At 42.0% G+C, this 22,165-nt stretch overlaps 1 protein-coding gene across 2 annotated transcripts in view; it reads right to left on the bottom strand.

Moving 5' to 3' along the window:
* The window catches only part of CYFIP2 (cytoplasmic FMR1 interacting protein 2), a 136,723-nt gene that overhangs the window by 58,130 nt on the left and 56,428 nt on the right, over window positions 1-22,165 (bottom strand). For both annotated transcript variants that reach the window (XM_089682845.1, XM_089682846.1), the window contains exons 6-11: window positions 17,735-17,836; window positions 15,547-15,728; window positions 13,014-13,110; window positions 8,084-8,212; window positions 6,637-6,741; window positions 3,532-3,623 (exon numbers count right to left, since the gene is read on the bottom strand). In XM_089682845.1, the coding sequence (XP_089538971.1) occupies window positions 3,532-3,623; window positions 6,637-6,741; window positions 8,084-8,212; window positions 13,014-13,110; window positions 15,547-15,728; window positions 17,735-17,836 (707 nt within the window). The remainder of the gene's footprint in view (window positions 1-3,531; window positions 3,624-6,636; window positions 6,742-8,083; window positions 8,213-13,013; window positions 13,111-15,546; window positions 15,729-17,734; window positions 17,837-22,165) is intronic.

The raw sequence follows: 22,165 nt of genomic DNA, 5'->3' as shown, positions 1-22,165 counted from the left end.
ATTTTCTCACCTCTCCCTAAACTGGCTATGCCATTTAAAACACTTGATTTCTTGATGGGATGTTCACTATAAGCCTGTTGTAAAAGAACTAAAGTTTCACTCTCACTTTTGCCAATTTTCATGCAAAATTTGATGTTAATCCGCTGCTCCAGATTCCTGTCACTCATTCTCGACCAACAGTGCAACACACACACGTGTTGTTTCTTCAACTACACCATAAAGAGTGAGTTAACTGATCTGCCTGTAGGCAGGCTGAAATCAACTGCCCTCAAGGAGAATGTATCATGCTAGCTGGCCAGTTAGTCTGCCTGGGTTAGGGAAGGGTTAATACTATCTCTGCTGACTCACTGGCTTTTTGCAGGGCTTTGCCTCTTTCCTGTATCATGTCTAGATGAGTTCTGCTACATGGGAAGAAGCAAGAGGCACACAGAAGAAGATGTAACTCTTTACAGCCAGCAATCACCTGCCTGAAGGGAGAGGGAGCCTGCATGGAAAGCTGCTGCAGCTTGTGATCCCACAAGAGACTGGAGCATTGCCAAGTATGGACTTCACCAGTGAATATACTTTCTCCTTTCTAAGGTATGCCTGGGCAGCCACATACAGACATTTAGTCAGGGTTAGGATGTTCTGGACTTCGTTTGCACTTTATTATGTTACTCTGCAAGACTTTCATCTTATCAACTGTGTTGAGCCTGGTCTGAAGTTACTAAAGGGATGCAAGAGTGTCAAATTGCAGATACGCTAAAGTACTCTTGGCCTGTAAGGCACTAGAAGAGTATGAAGTACACAACACAACAGTGTCAAGTGAATATACCAAGCAAGAGCAAGGTTGTTACTAAGGGTAACTAAGTCCACACCGAAGACACAAGGCAACCAGTTGAGGCGTGGTACCTTGGTGAAGTGGGGTATTCTCTGGTAGAGAGGAGATCACTATTCAGGCTCCCTCCCTAGCAGGTTATCTCCGATAGCAACTGGGAGCGGACCAGCGCCATGAAGGCCCTCAACCTAACTGTGTGGTACTGGAGAGGAAGATTTAATAAAGGACAAGCATGAGATCCACATTATGTGTCCAGCAGGATTCTATTCTGTTATTGGGAGTGAGATAGCAGAGGTACGCTAGCTAGTGGAGGTGCGTGGCTTGGCTCGCTACTCTGAATGCAACATAAACAAATCACTGCGTGCAGAGCTATGGGACAACACTCATAAAGGAACTTGGCATCATACTACATACAGTGTCAACTCATCTCTAAGTCAGGAGATTTCCTTAATGTTAGACTGTTATCATGACTGCAATTCCCACCTGGTCCAAGGCATTGGTGAGCGTGCCCTCGGGCAAAGGCACCTCTAGTGCACGGGCACAGTAGGTCCTGTCCACACTGCCTTGCGTAGCCCAAGAACCTGGTGGACTTACAGTCACAAGGAACGTTCACCACCACCAGCACACATGCGACGCAGGCGAACGCAAGTTAGAACATGTCAAAACACACTTGAGCATGTGACTCAAAATGATGGTGCTATGCTGCGGGAATTCTCAGAATTAAATTGTCACACTTCATATAATCAGACTGCGATGGGTATTGTCAGCTTAATGATGCAATTGTAGAAACGTGATGGATCTCAGCACAAAACTGTAGTGTTCCCTTTAGGACACTGAATTTTACTTATCCCAGAAATGTTAATACAAGGGGAAATTAACCTTTAAGAAATAACTGTCTACATTTGGAACTTGTCTTGCTAGTGTCTGCTGCTTCCTAGCCTCTTTGCTGGGCTCCAGGGTTAGATGGGTTTTAGAGAAGTGCTCATTTTCCTTAAAATTTTACAGAAAGGAACAGAGCGTATTACAGCCTTGTGTATGTAAAAGTCTGATCGTATAGCTGTCTGTAACTAGGTAAAGAACAATATGTAAAGCACAATGATCAACACCAACCAAACCTTTAATCATCATTCATTTTTCTACTTGCTTTAAACTGATGGAAAGTTGGTGTGACTGTTGGTGTTGCAAATTGAACAGTAAACGTAATGAATGCAAATGTCAGCACTAAGAACTGAAAATATTTCCTCACAGACACCAATTAAATTAAAACTTGATCTGAAAATTTGAATATGATTTGCTGTTGGAAAATTGTTTCATGTCTTAGTTCTGACTGTGATACATGACGTTTTACATCACTTGTTCAAGAAAAATGTCACTGTAACAAAAAAAAAGTCAACACAAAGTTAACATAACAGTTTGAGAAGCCTTACATGGAAGCTTCCATTCTCTGACTTGCAGTGAAGCTGAACAAGTTCAGCTTTACTGCCCTGAAACTATAATGCAGTCCAGGGTGGCCAAAGAACAGCAGTTTCCATTGCAAGCATGCTATTGAGAAACCTTCACTGACAAAAATATATATCCATCTATTGGTGACCTTCTGATGACTGACCTTCTTCTGAAAATGCTAATTGTTTGACTGCCTTACGCATCTAGCGGCTTCAGTAATTTCATAGTTACTGACCTGGAACAAACATGTCGATCAGAAAAGTCATAACCCCTGTATGCTTTTTTCAGTGACTAAAAAAGTACTGGACCCATTGGATCAGAATGACTGCCAGGCAACTAACATTTTCAGAAAGAGAGGGCATCAGTGGCAGCCTCCATACTTCTTTAGCACAAGTATCATTTACACTATCAGTGGGTAAGGGCTCCAGTTATCCTTACTCCAATTTTGAAAGGGTCAGGCCACCCAAAAGTGATATTTTTAGGCCTCGTTCACACCATATGTGCAGAAAAACTTATGAAAACTGAGAGCTCAGATTTCACTTACAAAGACATCAGTTTACATCAGTTTTCATGTGCACGTCAATGAGTTTTATACATATTGCAGATTCCTGCGCAGAAAAAATGGCGTGAACATGGCACATAGAGAACAATTGATTTTGTTGCGCCATTGCAGAACTCAGGAAGAAAACCTGACGTCTCTGCACTGTGGTGTGAACGTGTCCTTAATGATTGGTACATGCTGGAGAGTTAGGCCACCTAATAACTTCTTATAACTCTCTGACACTCTCTTGATGAGATCTCTGTGCTGCGTTCTTGTGTCCACACACTTGCTATGGCCAATCTGTTTTTTCCTGCGTTACGTTATTTAGACCTCAAAAGAACACAATGTAACACACAAAGGTGGGCAGGAATTTCCCGAAACTATCAGGAGGTCAGGAACAGATTTCAGAACAGCAGCAAAGAAATCTCACTGTTGGGGTATCAAAAACATATAAAAAGCTACAAACTGACTCAGCTAACCAAGCAACACCTATACCTAAAATATCACTTTTAGGTGCCGTCACCCTTTAATAATCAGCTCTACTGCCTTATGGCAGCACTAAACAGCTTATGGCAGCAAAAGCCCAAATCACAATATAAGAATTTTACAACCACAAGCTGCTTATTGCTGTGGTTTATTGGTCATAAAGTATGTCCCATCAAGTTCCACTGAGACCACCCTTCATCCTATCTCTCCACTACTGCCAAGAGACATTACGGCATGCACTCACTTTGACTTGTTCTCCTCATAGTGAGCACTGGTCTTAATGTATCTGGCCAGCTCTATCTGCATGTCTCCAAAGAGAGGTACCACCTGCAGCTGCTGTAAAAGAGAAAACAGACGGACTGCACACTTAGAACACATAGAAACACTGCACAGGGATGTCTGTACATAAACACACTAGGGCACCATTCATAAAGCACATAGGCCCTCACGTATAAGAATATCAAGTCTTGCCATCCAGAACTCTAGTACCAAGAGAGCAGTCCAACATTAGTATGCAACACTTAAAGAAGAGGTCTCACCAAACAAATATTTAGTTCCTTCTGTTCCTTGGGGATAAAGCGAATATCAAATTTTGTCCCATTTTGATAGGTGCAGTGGATGCTGAGCTAGCTTGTTCAACAGCATGCCACCCCTCCACCCACGGCTGTTTGTCCATACTGCTCAGTAGGAGACAACTCCCTAATTGGTTTTGAGAGCACTTGTCTCTAGCATCATGCCCTTGGCTAAGACAAGGACCCATCACCACTCATGCAGGGGGAGAGGGCATGTCAGTCAATAAATATCTAAATATTTCTTAATTCTATGTATAAATTTCATGTGTGCTGTGGTTGGCTTTGTTTGCCTCACTGAAAGAGCATGGCCAACATGTGTACTCACAGAGCAAGGGGAGATGTAAATTGAGCTCTGTCTGAGCTCCACAATGTGAACAACCACAAATCGGGTTTCCATCAGGGGAGAAGATGATACAGAGTAATGGCAAAAATAAAGAAGTGATTTAAAGCACAATCATTTGGCTTTTTTTTTTACAAGAAGAGATAAGTACATGAATCAATAGACCAGCATTTATGTTTTTGATCGCTTGTGAGACTTCTTTAATTCAAGTTAGTGGCTTTAAATGATGCTCAACAGCAGCCAAGGACTGAAAATGAACTACCTACTACATCTATTTAACCACTCAAAGCACACTATAAAGCCAGAACTATTAAATGTTTGTTTTTGGGTTTAGACATGCTTTACATGCAAAGGTTTTATAGATAACTCATAACAAACATCTCCACTCTACCAATGTATTTGTCACCGTGGTCTGTTCTCCTCCACTCATCACAAATCATCAAAAAGGAGATAGGACTTCAAGAAAGGCCCTAGTACTGTATCTTTTAATAAAGCATGCAAGTTCTACCTAAAGACAAAAAAAAAAAAAAAAAAAGTCAGCAGCTACAATAACTGTAACTGCTGACTTTTAAAATACAGCCACTTACCTGTCCCTCGGTCCAGCGGTGTCTTCACCACCGCTGGTTTCCCCGGCCGTCTTCTCTCCCTGGCACCGGCATCTTCAGTGTGGGCACCCGGCTGTAACAGCTTGCGGGTTCACAGGCGGGTGCCCACTGCGCATGCGCAAGAAGCACTGCACTTTGTGAATGGCCCCGTAGTCTTCTGGGACCTGTCATGTGTCCCAGAAGACTACGGGGAGAGAGGACAATTTCCGCCTCCAATTGCCTAGGCGATTGCCACAGAAGTGGGAGCGGATACCTATCAAATTTTCCCCCCAACTCCTCAAAGGTGCCAATCCATAATGGGAAGCGGGGGACAAAGGCTTAAAGCGGAACTTCCCCTTTTGGGTGGAGCTCCTCTTTAAGTGTTGTTCACTGATATCAACAGAACTGGAGTTGCACTATGGGTGAAATTCTCGAAGCAAGACTCTGAATGTTCATACATAAGAGGCATTGGGTTGGATTTACTAAAGGCAAATAGACTATGCACGTTGCAAGTACAGTTGCACTCTTTTTTCTTAGTAAATGTCAGTGTGGTAAAACTTTACTTTGTAAACAATACCCAATCATGTGCAAGGCAAATTTAAAAAAAAGCATTTTGCTTGCACATGACTGGATGATGGAAATCAGCAGAGCTTTATTGCATTTACTAAGCGTTGGGGAAAATAAGTGCAACTGCACTTGCAGTCTATTTGCCTTTAGTAAATCAACTCCATTGTGTTTTATCTTTCAAAACTGCTGTTATTTCTAACTTAACCAAGAAAATGGTCAATGTGAGAATCACCTATACTTTACCTTTTTTTCAAAGTTTGATATAATATGGTGGGCAGATTTCTACAAAATGATGGAAATAAATGTTTTGTTGTAAATGTTGTCCATTGCATCCAGCTGTCTTGTTTTGTATACTGAACTAGGTGTATGACAGCTATCTTGTGACTGACTGCTACAGGCAGTAAGGGCACTTTAATTTCTTACATTCTTTAAATGACAGGTTGCCTCTTATGAAAATATAAAGAATGGTTTTCTGGTTTATTGATATCTATATAATTTTCTAACCTGCACTGAAAAATTAAAACTACATTTTTATTGGCTGACATGGTTCACACCTCCAAAGCTTATATGCTATAATGCAGCTTGAAATAAATATCTACTATTTTTGTTGCAGATTGCTGGCGACTGTCACATACGTAAGCAGAGATTACCTTTAGTAAAAAACAGGGGCGGACTGACCATTTGGAAACTCGGGCACTGCCCGAGGGCCCAGGGTCAGTAGGGGGCCCCATGAGATGCCCCTGGTACCTTTTTCATAGGCTTTTTTGAGCTTGGGCAAGGACACAGGGGCCCCATGATCCCCTATTGCCCGGGGGCCCCATGAGTTGCCAGTCCACCCCTGGTAAAAACCATATAGCATAATGATTACTAGATCTAGGAATTTATGCAGCTGAAGCTATACACTCTTTTCTTGTAAAGATTAAGGTGTGCCCCACCCCTCCACCTCCTGTGTCTTATCATTGGTCAATAAAGATGCACCTTACTATGGTGTCCAATGGGAGGCTTGGGAGGTGAAATGAGCTGTGCCAATCTCCACCTTACAGTAAAGTCATTTTTACATATAAATTCAGCCACCTGTACCTCTGGGTCTACTGACCATTTTGAAATGCGTTTTTCATTGAAGGTAACTTCTGCATTTTCTTCATCATAAGCTAAATTGGACAGGTATGTGATTGGATTATTTTAAGAATGAATTTGATTGTATCCCACGAAATAATCACAAACTGAAATGGCATGAAGTTACAAAGGAAATCTCAAACAAAATATTGGTGATTCCCAGACATCACCTTAAAGAATTTGTCGATTTTGCTTAGGTTTATCCGTTTTTTAGCATCAAGTTTGTAAATATTGCTGACATTTCCATCCATCAGATACAAGCCGAAGCCCATCACCTGCAAATGAGAAAGAGAATTGTTTTGTGCACAATGCATGTTTGCATGATCTTTTTCCATGTAAAGTGTAGCTCCAAAGTGTCCTTGTTACCCCCCACATACATATAGGTCTATTTTAAAGTCCTGCATAAGGGGGGGAGGGGGACTCAAAGCATCTATTAAAAAACATCTTTCACAGCCCTGAGAACTCTAGACCAATGAAAAGTGAAATCTTACTGGGTACAATGCGTTTTGTTTTCCGTATAAACAGTGTCCACAGGCAGACATTCATTGCCTGATCCTGCTAACTTGTTAAGTCCAAGAGTACCTCCAGACACAACCAGCTAAGAAACCTCAGGAGAGCAGCAAAACCTTCCAACCACTATTATTTCCTCCTAGAAGAGTTGGAGCCATAGCTTCCCTGCTCTACACTTCATAGCATAAACAACAATGCTCTTTTTATATGCTAATGACTTGATACCCCACTTGGCCATTACCAGTATAGTTCAAAAGTGTAGCTAGGTTAGGATTTAAATTCCTAATTTTAAATTAGGACATCTCTTTTATTTTTATAAGTTTGCATTTAAAACCTAAATGTAGCCAAAATAAACCAAAAAAACAACAGAAAAATCAAAACAAGGAACATAACTTACAGTCAGTAGGATGGGTCCCTTGTGCTAATTCAGTGTAACTGAAATGAAGAGGGTTGTTTTAAACTTTACAAAAGAGGAGTTGCACTTTAAATTAAACCTGTGTTTTTACCCATTCAGGGGCAAGCTGCCCTTCAGCAGCAGAGAGTATACAAACCTTTCCTTTGCTCACCTAATGCTCCGTCCAGAGCCAGAAGTTGAAGAAAATTCCCTGGACTTCCAGGTAAAGAGAAGCATGTAACTCCATTGTGATAGCAATAGACCAATTAGCACTGTCACATAGGTAGATCATAGCCCCATAAAAGCTACGACTCCAGCAACTTCTAGCTTACACATGGATGTTCTTTCACTCTGCCAGCTGAATAGAACAGCAGGGGAGCAAAAGGAAGACTAGTATGTGCGTTTGTGGAGGTCTGCATTAAAGTGAACCTGTTGCTTTGCCCTGCTTTGGAAAAGCAGATTCACATTAAGCTGGCCAGCTTTATCTCCTCAGAAGAGGTGATTGTAGCCGTAGTAGTGCACTTGCGACATTAAAAATTGAGTACTGTCTGTGATATTTTTTTATTTGCACTAACATACTATTTTTCAGGACAAGCTTTCAGGGTATGTCCCCTTCAAGGTCCCAGCAGTACCAAGTAGTAAAAAAAAAGTATGAAGGATATTACTCGATTGTTTGTGCTCCTCAAAGGCGAATTTTCCACTGTAAGGGTTACCTTTAGCAGCATGTGCTTTTCACTTGGAGTCAAATACATTTTATTCTCATAGTAATCCACACAGATGTTGACAATGTCGGCCAGCAGCTCCTCGTAGCCAGGAATCACCTCCAGCTGCTGGTGCAGGCACTACAAGGACAAGACCAAATCATGAAATAAATGAGTGCAATGTTGTACTAGCTGCTTGCTACTAGTCTACCAGTCTAAGACAGACATCTAAGTATTCTGAGTACAGAAGGTCAAACCAATCAGCATGCCTGAAACAGGAACTGTCAGTTCTGCCTTTAAGAAAAAAGCTACAAAACTGAATGGGACAATATTTGTAGAACAAAAGTCTGAATTAAACAATTTTATATATTAACAGCGTTTCCCTCAACACATGTATCTTGTTAAGTAATATACTGTATAACATATAATATTCAGTTCATTTGCTCAAAAATCCAATAAAGTAAAATAAGTGCAGTCTTTGGAATAAAGTGCAATAGTGCAATACTTATGACAGTGCAGGAACAACAGTGGTGTGCTCCCCTCCTGTGTTCCCACACTCACCAGCTGGTGTTGACCCTTAAACCAGAGAGTCAAGATACGCTTGAATGGAATAAGATCTAAATCTGGGCTCCTCTTTCCACCTGTCCTCCAGTCAACGGCAGGATTCAGGGATGTATATTCATTGCATGTAAACACTGTCATGCAGCACTGTACCCATATGAAATTTGTTATCATTTTTTTGAGACAGAGTTTTATTTTGGTTGCATTTGATCACCAGTGCGTTTTTTATTTTCTGCTATATAAATGAAAAAAATACCGAAATTGTTTAATAAAAAATGTTTTTTGCTTAGTTTTTCTTACAATTTTGCTTAATAAATTTTATGCCAAAATGTATTCTACTGCATTTTTTGGATAAAAATAACCCAAATCAGTGTAGATTATTTAGTCTATGTGAAAGCTATAGTCTACAAATTATGGGATATATATATTTGAAAATTGATCAGTTGAGACCCTAGCTGGTATGACATATGGCAGTGATCAGGACACTGGTACGGAGTGTGGCAGGGACCAGGACATTAGCATGAGGTATGGTGGTGAACAGAACACTGGTATGGAGTATGGTGGTGGTCGAGTCATTGATATGGGGTATAGCAGTGATCAGGATGCTGCTATGGCATATGGGGTAATTAAAATGCTGGTATGGGATATGGTGATCAGAACACTGGTATGGGGTATGGCTGTAATCAGAACACTGGTATGGGGTATGCCGGTGATCAGAACACTGGTATGGGGTATGGCGGTGATAAGGACGTTGGTATGGTATATGGGGTGATTAGGACACAGGTATGGTGTATGGGGTGATCAGGATGCTTGTATGGGGCATGGAGATGATCAGGGCTCTGGTATGGGGTATGGCGATGATCAGGGTGCTGGCATGGAGTATGGCGGTGATCAGGGTGCTGGTATGGCATATGGCGGTGATCAGGGCACTGGTATGGCATATGGGGTGATCAGGATGCTGGTAGGGGACATGGAGATGATCAGTACTCTGGTATGGAGTATGGTGGTGATCAGGGTGATGGTATGGCATATGGCGGTAATCAGGATGCTGCTATGGGATATGGCAGTGATCAGGGCGCTGGTATGGTGGTGATTAGAACACTGGTATGGGGTGTGGTGGTGATCAGGGCACTGGTATGGGGTATGGCAGTGATCAGGGCGCTGGTATGGCATATGGGGTGATTAGGATGCTGGTATGGCATATGAGGTGCTCAGGATGCTGGTAAGGGGCATGGAGATGATCGGGGCACTGGTATGGAGTATGATGATGATCAGGGTGATCTTATGGGGTATGGCGGTGATCAGGGTGCTGGCATGGAGTATGGCGGTGATCAAGGTGCTGGTATGGAGTATGATGATGATCAAGGTGCTCTTATGGAGTATGGCGGTGATCAGGGTGCTGGCATGGAGTATGGCAGTGATCAGGGTGCTTGTATGGCATATAGTGGTGATCAGGGCACTGGTATGGGGTACGGTGGTGATTAGGACGTTGGTATGGGGTATGGAGGTGATCAGGGCGCTGGTATGGGGTATGGCAGTGATCAGGATACTGGTATGGCATACAGGGTGATCAGAATGCTGGTATGGGACATGGAGATGATCAGGACTCTATTATGGATTATTGTGGTGAGCACGGTGCTGGTATGGAGTATGGCGGTGATCAGGGTACTGGTATGGTATATGGCGGTGATCAGAGCGTTGGTATGACATATGGCGGTGATCAGGGCACTGGTATGGGAATTGGCAGCGATCAAGGCGCCATTATGGGGTATGGTGGTGATTAGAACACTGGTATGGGGTATGGCAGTGATCAGAACGCTGGTATGGCATATGAGGTGATTAGGATGCTGGTATGGCATATGGGGTGATCAGGATGCTGGTATGGGGCATGGAGATGATTGGGGCACTGGTATGGAGTATGATGATGATCAGGGTGCTGTCATGGGGTATGGCAGTGATCAGGGTGCTGTTATGGAGTATGGCGGTGATCAGGGTGCTGGTGTGGCATATGGAGGTGCTTAGGGCACTCGTATGGGGTACAGTGGTGATCAGGACGCTGGTATGGGGTATGGCAGTGATCAGGGCACTGGTATGGGGTATTGTGGTGAACAGCGCGCCGGTATGGGGTATGGCAGTGATCAGGATACTGGTATGGCATATGGGGTGATCAGGATGCTGGTATGGGGCATGAAGATGATGAGAACGCTGGTATGGAGTATGGTGGTGATCAGGGTGCTGGTATGAAGTATGGCGGTGATCAAGGTACTGGTATGGCATATGGCGGTGATCAGGGCATTGGTATGGGGTATGGCGGTGATCAAGACATTGGTATGGTGTATGGCCATGTTATTGTGAGCACTGGGACAGGTGACAGGGGCTGGCTTCAGGTTTATTATTGACTACAATGGCCAGTGATCAGGGATACTGGGGTGGCCAGAACTGCAGTCGCGTGAGTGTACATGCACTGTGACAGGCTGCTGTACACTCACAGGTTGCTAATCTATACTTTCACTATCAATGTTTACTATGTGATTGCTGGGATTGGTCATTGCAACCACATGGTATAATACCAATAACACGATAATGTGATCCGGCTCCCAGGTGCAGAGCAAGAGCCACCGATGCAGGCTGACGTACAGGTACATCGGGAAAGCTTCCCATCCAATGTCTATAGGCAATGGGTGGATGGGAAGCGGTTAAAGAGGATATCAAATAAACTATGAAAACCAGATAGGTTTTCATTTAGGGCTTATGTAGACAGGCAAACATAGCATGCCTTCATTTGCATTATCAAGAGCCAAATTTGTTTTTTTAGTTTTGAAGTATGAAAAGGTTAAAACTTCTGGCAGGTTTGTTGTCATGTACATCCCATTGGGGAGATTTACTCACATCCTGTCCTGAAGACACAACAGGAAGTGAGTGAGGCAGAAGGAAATCTCTTTAAAAGAGAACCTTTCCCACTGGAAGATTTCCCCACACCTCCTGTACTGTAACATTTTGGATTTCCCAAATTTTGAATATTCATACATTTTAAGCCTGAGATGCTTCAAAGTTACATCTGGGAGTTGCATTCAAATTCCCATTTACTTAAATGGGAAGTAAAGCAATTTTGAGTCAAGCAAATGTCTGTACACATAAGCTCTAAAAACAAAAATCATATTTATTTTTTCCCAACAGTAGTATACAGTGGAAAGAAAAAATTTGTGAACACATTGGAATTAGCTGGTTTTCTGCAGTAATTTGCTATAAAATGTGATCCGATTTTCATCTAAGTCACAACAATAGACAAACACAATGTGCTTAAGCTGAAAACACACAAACAATTCTAATTTCTCATGTCTTTATTAAACAGACCCATTAAACGTTCACAGCACTGATGGAAAAAGTACGTGAACCCACAGACACAGTGTTGGAGAAAAAAGTAAGTAAACCCATAGACCACTTCAACGAAAGCTAATTGGAGTAAGTAGTTTGCATACCTGGGATTCAATTGATGATGAGTTTGGAGTGGCTTAGAGCTACTTTGATAAAAGACACTCAGACATTTTAAGATTGCTGTTCATAAGAAGCATCAGCTAATGTGAACCATGCCTCGCAAAAAGAAGCTCTCTGAAGACATGTGATCAAGAGTAGGTGATTTGCATATAGCTTGAAAGGGATACAAATCACATTTTATGGCAAATTACTGCAGAAAATCAGTTAATTCCAAGAGGTTCACATACTTTTTTCTCGCCACTGTAGGTATCTGAACTGTCTCTTGACACCAGCCTCCAGTATTCTGCTGCACAGCAGCAGTCTGAGAGGGAGAGGCAGCATGCTCAGCAAATCAAGTCTCAATTACATTGAACAAATTTATCAGGAAGACGCATATAAAAGATCACACAGCTGACCTCAACAATGTGCCGCTGCTACTTTTCTATCCAATCACAAACTGGGGTGGGTACTGGACTAGGCTGTATTGCTTAACTTTAGTGTAGTCTGCAGGAAGATCCAGGACATGACTATGCTTTCGGGTAAGAGTGACTGCATCATATGACTGGCTGAACAGAATTACAAATCCTTGGAAGGTAAGACAATTCACACATACAGTATGTATTTCAACTGTGTGCTCAGCCGTTTGCTTGGCATTCAGCGTTAATTAGTATAGATGGGTTACAAATGTTTTAGGTTGATTCTAAGTAAATTTTACAATAAAAGATTACAATACTTTGGAACCACCATCAGATTGGGGGAACTGTCCTGCTTTCTGCAAACAATAATATTATAAATGTCCCCTGTATAATTTCTAAACTTCCAGCTGCAAGCATAGTTGACTGCTTAGTACCACTTTAAAAGATGTATTGATTTCATCACTGAACAGCAATGCAAAAATTGCTCTTACCTGAGTGATCCTGTTGTGATTGGCAAGAAACATAGAGAGATTCTGTGACTCTTGTATAGACTGAGGGTCTGCCATCTTCCGCAGAAACTGAGCAGCGCTGCAATAAAATATACATAAACAATACACAACTAAGGCCTATCAGCACCCTCTGCAAATATAAACATCAAAAGTAATTTTGCATAACCATTGGATATATTTTTAGCAGAGCGAGGAAGGTTCAGAAGACATCACATCCCGGTGACTAGTCATGACAAGAACATGATCAAGGGGAAATAAAAAAAAAGAAAAATCATCAAGCTGTTTTTGATTCACAGACCAACAAAAAAGAATGTTTATTTCTTAATGCCTTGCTTTTTTAGACTTGTTCTTGGGGTTATTTGGGGCGCTGATTCAGAAAATTACATTAGCCCAGTGTTTCTCAACTCCAGTCCTCATGGACCCCCAACAGGTCATGTTTTCAGGATTTCCATTATTTTGCACAGGTGATTTGGTCAGTTTCACTGCCTTAGTAATTATTACAGCTGTTTCATCTGAGGGAAATCCTGAAAACATGACCTGTTGGGGGTCCATGAGGACTGGAGTTGAGAAACACTGCATTAGCCACACTGCATCAGCTCTAGTTTCTTAGATACGATCAAATTTATGTAATTTTTAAGTCAGTTTTTGAAAAGATCTTTTTGATCAACTTGTTCTTCTGTTACCTACACCTTTAAAGGAAGGGTGGGCTCCCTCAGGTCCACCTGCCTTGGTTTATCTATTAAATACATGTGCCTCTACTATGGGGGCTCTCAAAATTTGTAGAGTTAGGAACTACAGAATATCGGGGTGCCGTGACGAGGTTCTGTAGCTTGCACGTGTATTTGCAAATGTGTGCTAACTAAACTCCTGTTTTTAACGCATACTGTTAGACAGGATAATTCGGTTTGTTTGCAGGCTGGTTGGCAAGCTGAGCCAGGAATTTTTCTCTTTTGTTGTTTGACATGCGTCGCCCTTCCATGTCCTCCTTGCTGTGAAGGCCAGTTATAGACTGGGGCAGTGGGCATTTTTTGTATTCTTTTGTTACCTAGTTTGTGTTTTCGTGTTCAAGCTGGCAGATTAGTGACAGTGTTTTATTTACGTCCAACTGTATATTTATATTGGAAACATTGGATTCTAAAGTGTAAGTTGTAAACTTATTAAATTATTACAGTTTTGATTGTATAGAAGGTGTGTGTATATTGACACTCATATTGTTTCATTTTTGCAGATCGAGCACCATAAAGGTAATGGCTACTTTTTTGTGTTTCTTTCATACTACCGGGTGACAATAAAACAAAACATTAAAATATCCTGATTTTGACAGGCAAACAAAGTGAAAAGTGGTATATGGCATTTAGGCTGTATCTCAAAAACTAGAGCTGATAGAGAAAAATCAGTGCCATTTTTGGAACCAGCGGGCCAAATATACTAAGGAACAGGTCTAACATTCAAGCCACCAAATTACGTATTGGCCTGTGTTATTAGTTTGTTGCTGCCTGGGTTTCCATGTAGAGATTTCCCTTTCTTCCTAGCCAAATGTCCACTGCCACCTTGGACAGGAAGTCAGAGAGAATTTTCCGCAATTGGGCAAATACATTAATACAAAACTGACAGATATTTTATTCTTTCTCCCTCCTATCCAAAACTAAAGTCTTGGGTAGAAGCCCAATCAGGTAAGACAACCAGTAAAATGTTAACTGTGTGTATGAAAGGCATTGGGGGATATCTACATATGCTTCTTGTATCCTCCAGTGCATCTATCTTCTACTATCTTTGTGCACATATGGCACCCACATTGCATCGCCTAAACACGAACTGTTAAAGGCACGAACTTATCCCCGTCCAGAGCTTTACTGCTGTACATGAAATTTGTCCATGACAAGGAGACTTCACCAAAAACCTTTTTATTTTTTTCATTTTGGTCAGCGTTAGGGAAGGGTTATTAACCTTTGTTAGGGTTTTTCCTTCGGTATCCCATTGGGGAGATTTACCACCACTTTCTATCCCATAGCCAAAACAGGAAGTGAGAGGAAATCCATCCAATGTGAGAGCATGGGATTTGAATTGGGATTTTTCACTTTCGGTGGTAACATGAAACATAACAAATAGAAAAGGTGACTCTCCCCAATGGGGATACAGAAAGCAATAAAACCTTCTCCACTCTATCCAAAAAGTTTTTAAAAATTGCCTTTAGTTTAACAGTGCTGAGTTTGTGGCCAGCATTACAGCAGACCCAATGGTAAGGGATAATTATACTTATTATTCAGCCAATTGAAATGTTTTCTTGCTCTCCACAACTTACAACGCCTTGAAAAAGTATTCATAACCCTTGAAATTTTCCACATTTTGTAATGCTACAACCACAAATCTTTTTGGTTGTAACATGACAAAATGTGGAAAATTTCAAGGGGTATGAATACTTTTTCAAGGCATTGTATACATCTTGAGGCTGGGACAGAAGAACAAAGCAACTGACAAAATGCTCATGACAACTGGTACTATCAGGATTCCTTACCGTTTATAAGCAGAGTGGTCGTTCTTCACGCTGCACTTCATGTTTTTTAGCTCATCCAGTACAGCAAACATGTTGATGAACTTCCCCAGGGTGAGCAAGTAGGCTTCCGACACAAAATCCTTCCTGCGCTCAGCATGACAGAGGCGCTTCACCTCATTGCAGAACCTCTCTATGGCTTTTCGCTGAAAGTGATTATAGTTGAGAGCTAGTACATTGTTCTCAGAAGCAGAGGTGGTTTGTAAAGTATATTTATATTCAGAATGGATGGTCCTTTACATCTACATGTTATGACTGTTGACTGATTTTGACTTTTCTCTCAATACCTTGCTATAGTAGTAGAAATGCTGCTTCCTTCCTTCCTAATTCAGTGCTCTGTGCTGCCATAGCAGAGTAATAGCCACACCCCTCAAAATTAGCATCCTCCTATAGACTTGTGTTGCACAGAAAAGAGGTTGGGGGGGGGGGGGAGGGTGTCAGACCAGGACTGATACATTGGTGAGTGAACTGGGTCTGCTGCCAATTGATCTGCAAAGTCATATATAGACATACAGTATACAGACACTTCCTCATTCAGTGCTCTGTGCTGCCAGAGCTGAGTAATAGCAACACCCCTCAAAATAAGCATCCAGACTGGTATTGCAGAGAAAAGGGGTGGGGGTGCGTCAGACCAGGACTGATACATTAGTGAGTGCACTGGGTCTGCTGCCAATTGATCTGCAAAGTCATATATAGACATCCGGTACAACTGCTGTAATGGGAAAGAGGAGCAAAGACTATGAAAATGGATGTTGTTAGTAAAATGTCTGACTGCATATCAATTTCATGACTTCAGTTGTGCTTAAAAGCAAACTAAAGTGGATGGAATATTAAAAAAAAAAAGAATATGAACAGAATTATATTTTTCACATATATAACTTTACCTGTTAACTATTTAGGAGCACCCAATTTAGGTATAGTTTTTCCGGATTTTGCTGACCAAACACAGGCTCTCTATTAAGTATGAGAGTATAGCGTGAAGCCAGCAACTTTTTCTCCCAATAAAAGTACTTAATTAATTAAGGGTACAGTGTTCAAGTTACAGCAGCATACGCATTTCAGAAAAAACCTTATTCATAGCCAATGAATAAGGTTTTTTTTACCGAAACACATAAGTTGCTGTAACATGCACACTGTACCCTTTATTAATAAAGTACTTTTATCAGGCGAACGAGTTGCCACCTCGGTATTTTAAAATGTCAGACTAGGAAAAAGGCTAAATCATTTGGTGAACCACAATTGTTTTCCAGAAAACCTTGCTACAATACAATGCCAAAGCCATAAAGTTACCAATTCAAGTTTCCAAAATCTTGTTTTCTCTGGGAGCCAGACTAAGCAGTTCTCTAAAAGTGCTTCAGGAAAGCCTCTTGCCAGTCATTCTGTGTGGTGTTCTGTGCCATCATACTTGCCTAATTGACCTAGTGTTTGCTCTAAAATGCTTACCTTACTGCTGTTAAAAATGTATGTATTATTTTTTGAGTATGTAATTTATTTAGTCAAAAATCCCAGTAAAATATCATCTTTAACACTGCACTGAACTGAACTGAAATCTGGTTACAATGGGTTACTGCAATGTGCGAAATGCGACATGCACTGCATTATTAAAGCATATGTAAGCCCAACCACTAAAATCTCATGTAAGCTTTAACATGTTATTTGTCATTTTTATTATGCATTTTAAATATTTTCAAATCTGAAGCTCTCATTAAAATAATACCTGGTGATCCTACTATGGAGGTCTTTCTTCAGGCACTGTTATACTGTAGCAACGCTCTGTACCTTTCTCCTAATTCTGCTTCTGTGTTGTCACCCTGTTATATCGGTTTCCAATGGAGACTGCAAGTGACTGCTTTTAAATACGTTATGCAGACATTGTTGTCACCATCAGGCAACCCTCCCTGAGATATGCAGACAGGCAGCCATCGCTGTAGTGCATGTACATAAGAAGTGGTTGTTAAGAGGCTGCATGAGATTACCAGCACTGAAATGTAACATATGATGTACAAAAGGCTACAAGTGCATGTAAGAAAAAAATGGCAGTTGTTTATGATACACAGCAAACTGTCATCCAGTTAGGGTTTACATCTGATTTAGATAAACCACTGGTGTAGCAATTCCCAGAAAGGACAAAGATAAGGAACGCACAATTTACCTGGAAGTACATAAACTTCATCAGTTTTGTGACTTCTGGTTCTAGAACCTCCACCGTCTTCTCATAAATCTCCACACGGTTAGGCTGTTCATTGCATTTCACCTAGAAAGACACATTAAACAAGTATTTATAAATTACGGTTTGTGCGAACCCTTACCTTGTAAAACAACCCATTCAGTTTAAAACAGAAATGCCAGGGAAAACATTATATAGAGATATGAATACCTATTTTTGAAATGATCACATGAACATGACTTGTTCTCAGCTGCTTAAGGAACTCAGAGAGGTAGGACTGCTGAAGGAGCTAGATAAACAGCAGTACACTGATCTTCCCAGTGAAGAGCTCTACAGAAATGTGTGTCAGCACAAGTCTGGCCACTGAAGTACAGGCAGGCTGTGCTACTAAGTAGAATGCAAAGCAGAAAACTAACCACGCTGGAATGAATGTGCACTCATGCCTAGCGTGGTCAGTTTGAAATAGGGGGAATTGGCAGAAACATCAGGTATTTCACACAAAGGAAAGCAATTCAAAGAAAACAGAATACATTTTCATACAGGTATATGGTACAACAGACACATATCAGGAAAATGAAATGTTGGGATAACATACGTTTTATAATTTTATCTATTGTTCCAGGTTTAGTGCCAAAGTGAGAGTGAAGCTTCCATCAAATAATTTGTATTATCAATATATGACAGTGGTCAAACATGCAGGCATGATTTGACTGCCCTTGGCCATAAGTGTGGTGGTGGCCAGCACAGCAATGAGCAGATGCCACACCACATGTCTCAAGGTGGTTCGGTCACTTTCAAGTTCAAGTTCATGTAAAGAGGAGGGAAGGGTAGGCTTACCGCAGACACCTTCACACTTTTTTATGTGGGGGAAAAAACAGCAATCAGAAAAAGTAAAAAAAAATAAAAAAAAAAAAAATATATATATATATATATATATATATATATATTACATCCCTTATAATACCAAAAGTACACAATGTTCATCTTAGTGAGACCTTCAGGGTCCCAGCACCAATCACACATTTTTCTCCATAACGAACCCATTTTTGTTGATGCATTAGGGAATAAAATATTTGCCATTTAAAACGTGCGCAGTCATATCATATTTAATAAATGATCGAGTCCATACAATAGGGCACAAACCTTTATCCCTAGTTGCCTATCCCCTGTTAGCCCAGCCTTTACTGCAATACCCATTTTAGTACCACTGTTACCATCCCCCCCCCCCCCCCCGTGCCACTGGATGTCTCTGGTCTCCCTGTTCGAAAGATGGCCATTGTCATTCAACCTACTTCCTCTCAACCCAGACTCAGGGTCTGTACATACAGTAATACTACACTAAATTGCACCCACACATCAATAAATAAGTACTGTTCGGTACAGGAGTAAGACGCACCCACTGCTGGGGAGGGGAGTACGGACCTATGATTTCAGGGTTTTAGGGAGTGGGGAGGATTTCTTCAGTAAGCTGGAGATGGATTTTAAGTAGTCCTAGGCAAACATAAATGATAACAAGCCCCCCGCCCCCCGCCTTCCTAAGGTCATCAGATAAAACTACAGCTAGAATGTTCTACTGGAGATAGCATGTGCTCTGCTTTCTATGCAGGACTATTTTTTGGCTGTACAGACCATCAAATAAAATATTGGAGAGAATTTAATCTTCCTGGGTGCACCGGGACTCTTTTGACTCATCTGACTATCCCACATCTACTACCGTTTTATTCCTGAATGCTGATGTCCAGAGCTGGTCGGAAAAATGGAGCCAAATAATTAAAAAGTTATCACAATGTAGCCAGGTTCAAGCTGGATCATTCTGCAATTCTGGGACATCTGCTGCACAGTCTGAGATTCCCCTTTTACCCCTCTAGTATTCAGTGCACAGTAATCACATAATTTCCTCCTGACAGAGTGGGAAGTGTTCTGAGAAGCATGGAATCTTGGGACTTGTAGTCCCATCACCTAGAGATACTATATTTATCAGCATTGTCAGGACTACATTTTCCAGAAGAGAGGAAAACCAAAGGGCATCCTGGAAAGGCAGATATATTCCCCTGCAACAGCCATGCTGGCGCTCTTGGTGCAGGGACTTGGAGGCTGACAGAGGGGGAGGGGGGGGGGCGTGTCTTTTCCCTGTCAAGACCAGGCAGTGGCTCTACCATCCAGCACAGTAAACCTGCTCGGCAGTCCAGCACTACAAAGTGACCTTCAATGTTCCAGGGACCGCAGTAATCTCTGGGAATCTGGTTGGCCGATGCTGAGCACCTTGCAAGCATCACTACCCACTGTCTTGATTGGTTGCCAGGAGGCAATCTGGAGCCACACTACTCTGCCAGGAGCGGGACCCTACACAGCAGATTTTGGTAGACAGAGTGGGAAGTGTTCTGAGAAGCATGGGATCTTGGGACCTGTAGTCCCATCACCTAGAGGCACTGTATTTATCAGCATTGTCAGGACCACATTTACCAGAGGAGAGGAAAACTGAAGGGCATCCTGGAAAGGCAGATATATTCCCCTGCAACAGCTTTGCTGGTGCTCTTGGCGTGGGGACTTGGAGGCTGACAGAGGGTTGGGGGGGGCGTGTCTTTTTCCCTGTCAAGACCAGACCGTGGCTCTACCATCCAGCACAGTAAACCTGCTCAGCAGTCAAGCACTACAGGGTGACCTTCAACATTCCAGGGACCGCAGTAATCTCCGGGAATCGGGTTGGCCACTGCTGAGCACCTTGCAGGCATCACTACCCACTGTCTTGATTGGTTTCCAGGAGGCAATCTGCCAGAAGCCTGACCCTCCACAGCAGATTTTGGTTGTGTTATCTCCCAGGGTTCTGGTGAGTGGATGCAAGTCCAACATTCTCCCTAATACAGTATAGGCACTGCATTCAGGCACCGTTATCCCCCCTCTTTACCTACTCAAGGGCTATTTTGAAGAATACATTTTGCTATTCCATTCACTTTGCTAGTTGCCATCGCATAGTGATACCTTTGAGCCTCATCATAAACTAGCTGAAGACAAGGATACATTTACCTCCAGGATTTCTCAATTCAAAGGATTCCGTTTGCCACTGACTGTCTTTCTTTTTACTATTGCTGACGTAGCGCTTGTTTACTTCAAGACAGAACTCCTACCCAGGTTTCATAAATTGTGCTTTATTGCTTTCTTTGCCTGTGGAGGCAGGAAGTAGAGGGAGCTGACTGACTAAAGGTCCCCACTCCTGCTCCTGGAATCATAGGTTTATTTAGAATTTGTTGGTCCTGCATTTAAAACTATTGACATGGTCATTTCTACTGTATATCTTCCTGACTTCATTTGATAAATTTTGCAGGTTGGGGAACACCCACAACTAACTTTTCTTTTTGTCTCCTGCTGACTTAACAATTCCTAGTAAAGCATTATCTTGTAAAGCGATTCTGTTGAGAGTCCCTTGCACTTGTGTTTGCAGTATTCCTATTCAACTAGGTGTTTCCGGATGGTCCGATATTGTTCTTGGAGTTGTGGCGCAGAACAGAGAACCCAAAATCATCAATGGCTCCTTTGGGGGTGGTGCTACAACAATTTTTACAAATTGCTGTTTAGTGCTGGTCCTCTAGTCCTGCTGCTCTAGACACTGGCCCACGTGTCAATATGGCAAATACAATCTTGGTACCAACTATACTTTATACCAGGGCTTAAAATTTCAAGTCTAGACCTACTAGCCAGGCAAAAACCTTACTCTCCATCAATTGCCCCACCAAACCTTGCCCAGGTCCGCCACCAACCCCACCCCTGGCCCATCCCCACCCCTGCCCCCAACCACGCCCCCTTAAGGCTCATGAAATTACATTTTTCTTTAGAATAAAGAGTCCAAAATATAAAAAACAGCAATTCTAACATAACTTTATTATGTCAATTTAAACATAACAGTAATAGCTTAATAGCAATAGGGTGCAATCAAAATATCACGTTTTTTAAAAGAGAGCTTAGAGAAGTAGTGTATTAAGAAAAAAAACAAAGTGCTTATTTAGATGCCCAAAAATATGTATGGATGTGCATCGTTGGTGGGTCTCTCCTTCACGTGTCCCCCGTAGCAGTGGAGAGCGGGCCTCTCCTTCTGTCTCCCTCTGCGGAGGAGAGCAGACCTCTCCTGCACCTGTCCCCTCAGCGGCGCTGCCAGTGTAATGGCAGTGCCGAAGAAGAAGCCGGAAGTTGGGAAAAGGAAGTCGGCTTCAAAACGAGACTTGGAGAGCAAGTGGAACGCAAATCGATCCAAGGGGCCTGGGGATCGCATTGCAAGCCACCCGCCTCATCAATAAATGTGCAGGGCATTACTGTGCTCGCCAGAAAGGAATTTCCCCTCGCATTTGGCGAGTGGCCGAGCAGAATTTTCAAGCCCTGCTTTATACTACTTAGATAGTGATAAGCCTGAGGTGGGGGTGTTTA

This window comes from Staurois parvus, unplaced genomic scaffold (assembly GCF_062004578.1).
Source record: "Staurois parvus isolate SC_StPar_1 unplaced genomic scaffold, SC_StPar_1.0 ptg000298l, whole genome shotgun sequence".
NCBI classification, from domain to species: domain Eukaryota; kingdom Metazoa; phylum Chordata; class Amphibia; order Anura; family Ranidae; genus Staurois; species Staurois parvus.
This window is presented reverse-complemented; position numbering and strand designations above follow the sequence as displayed.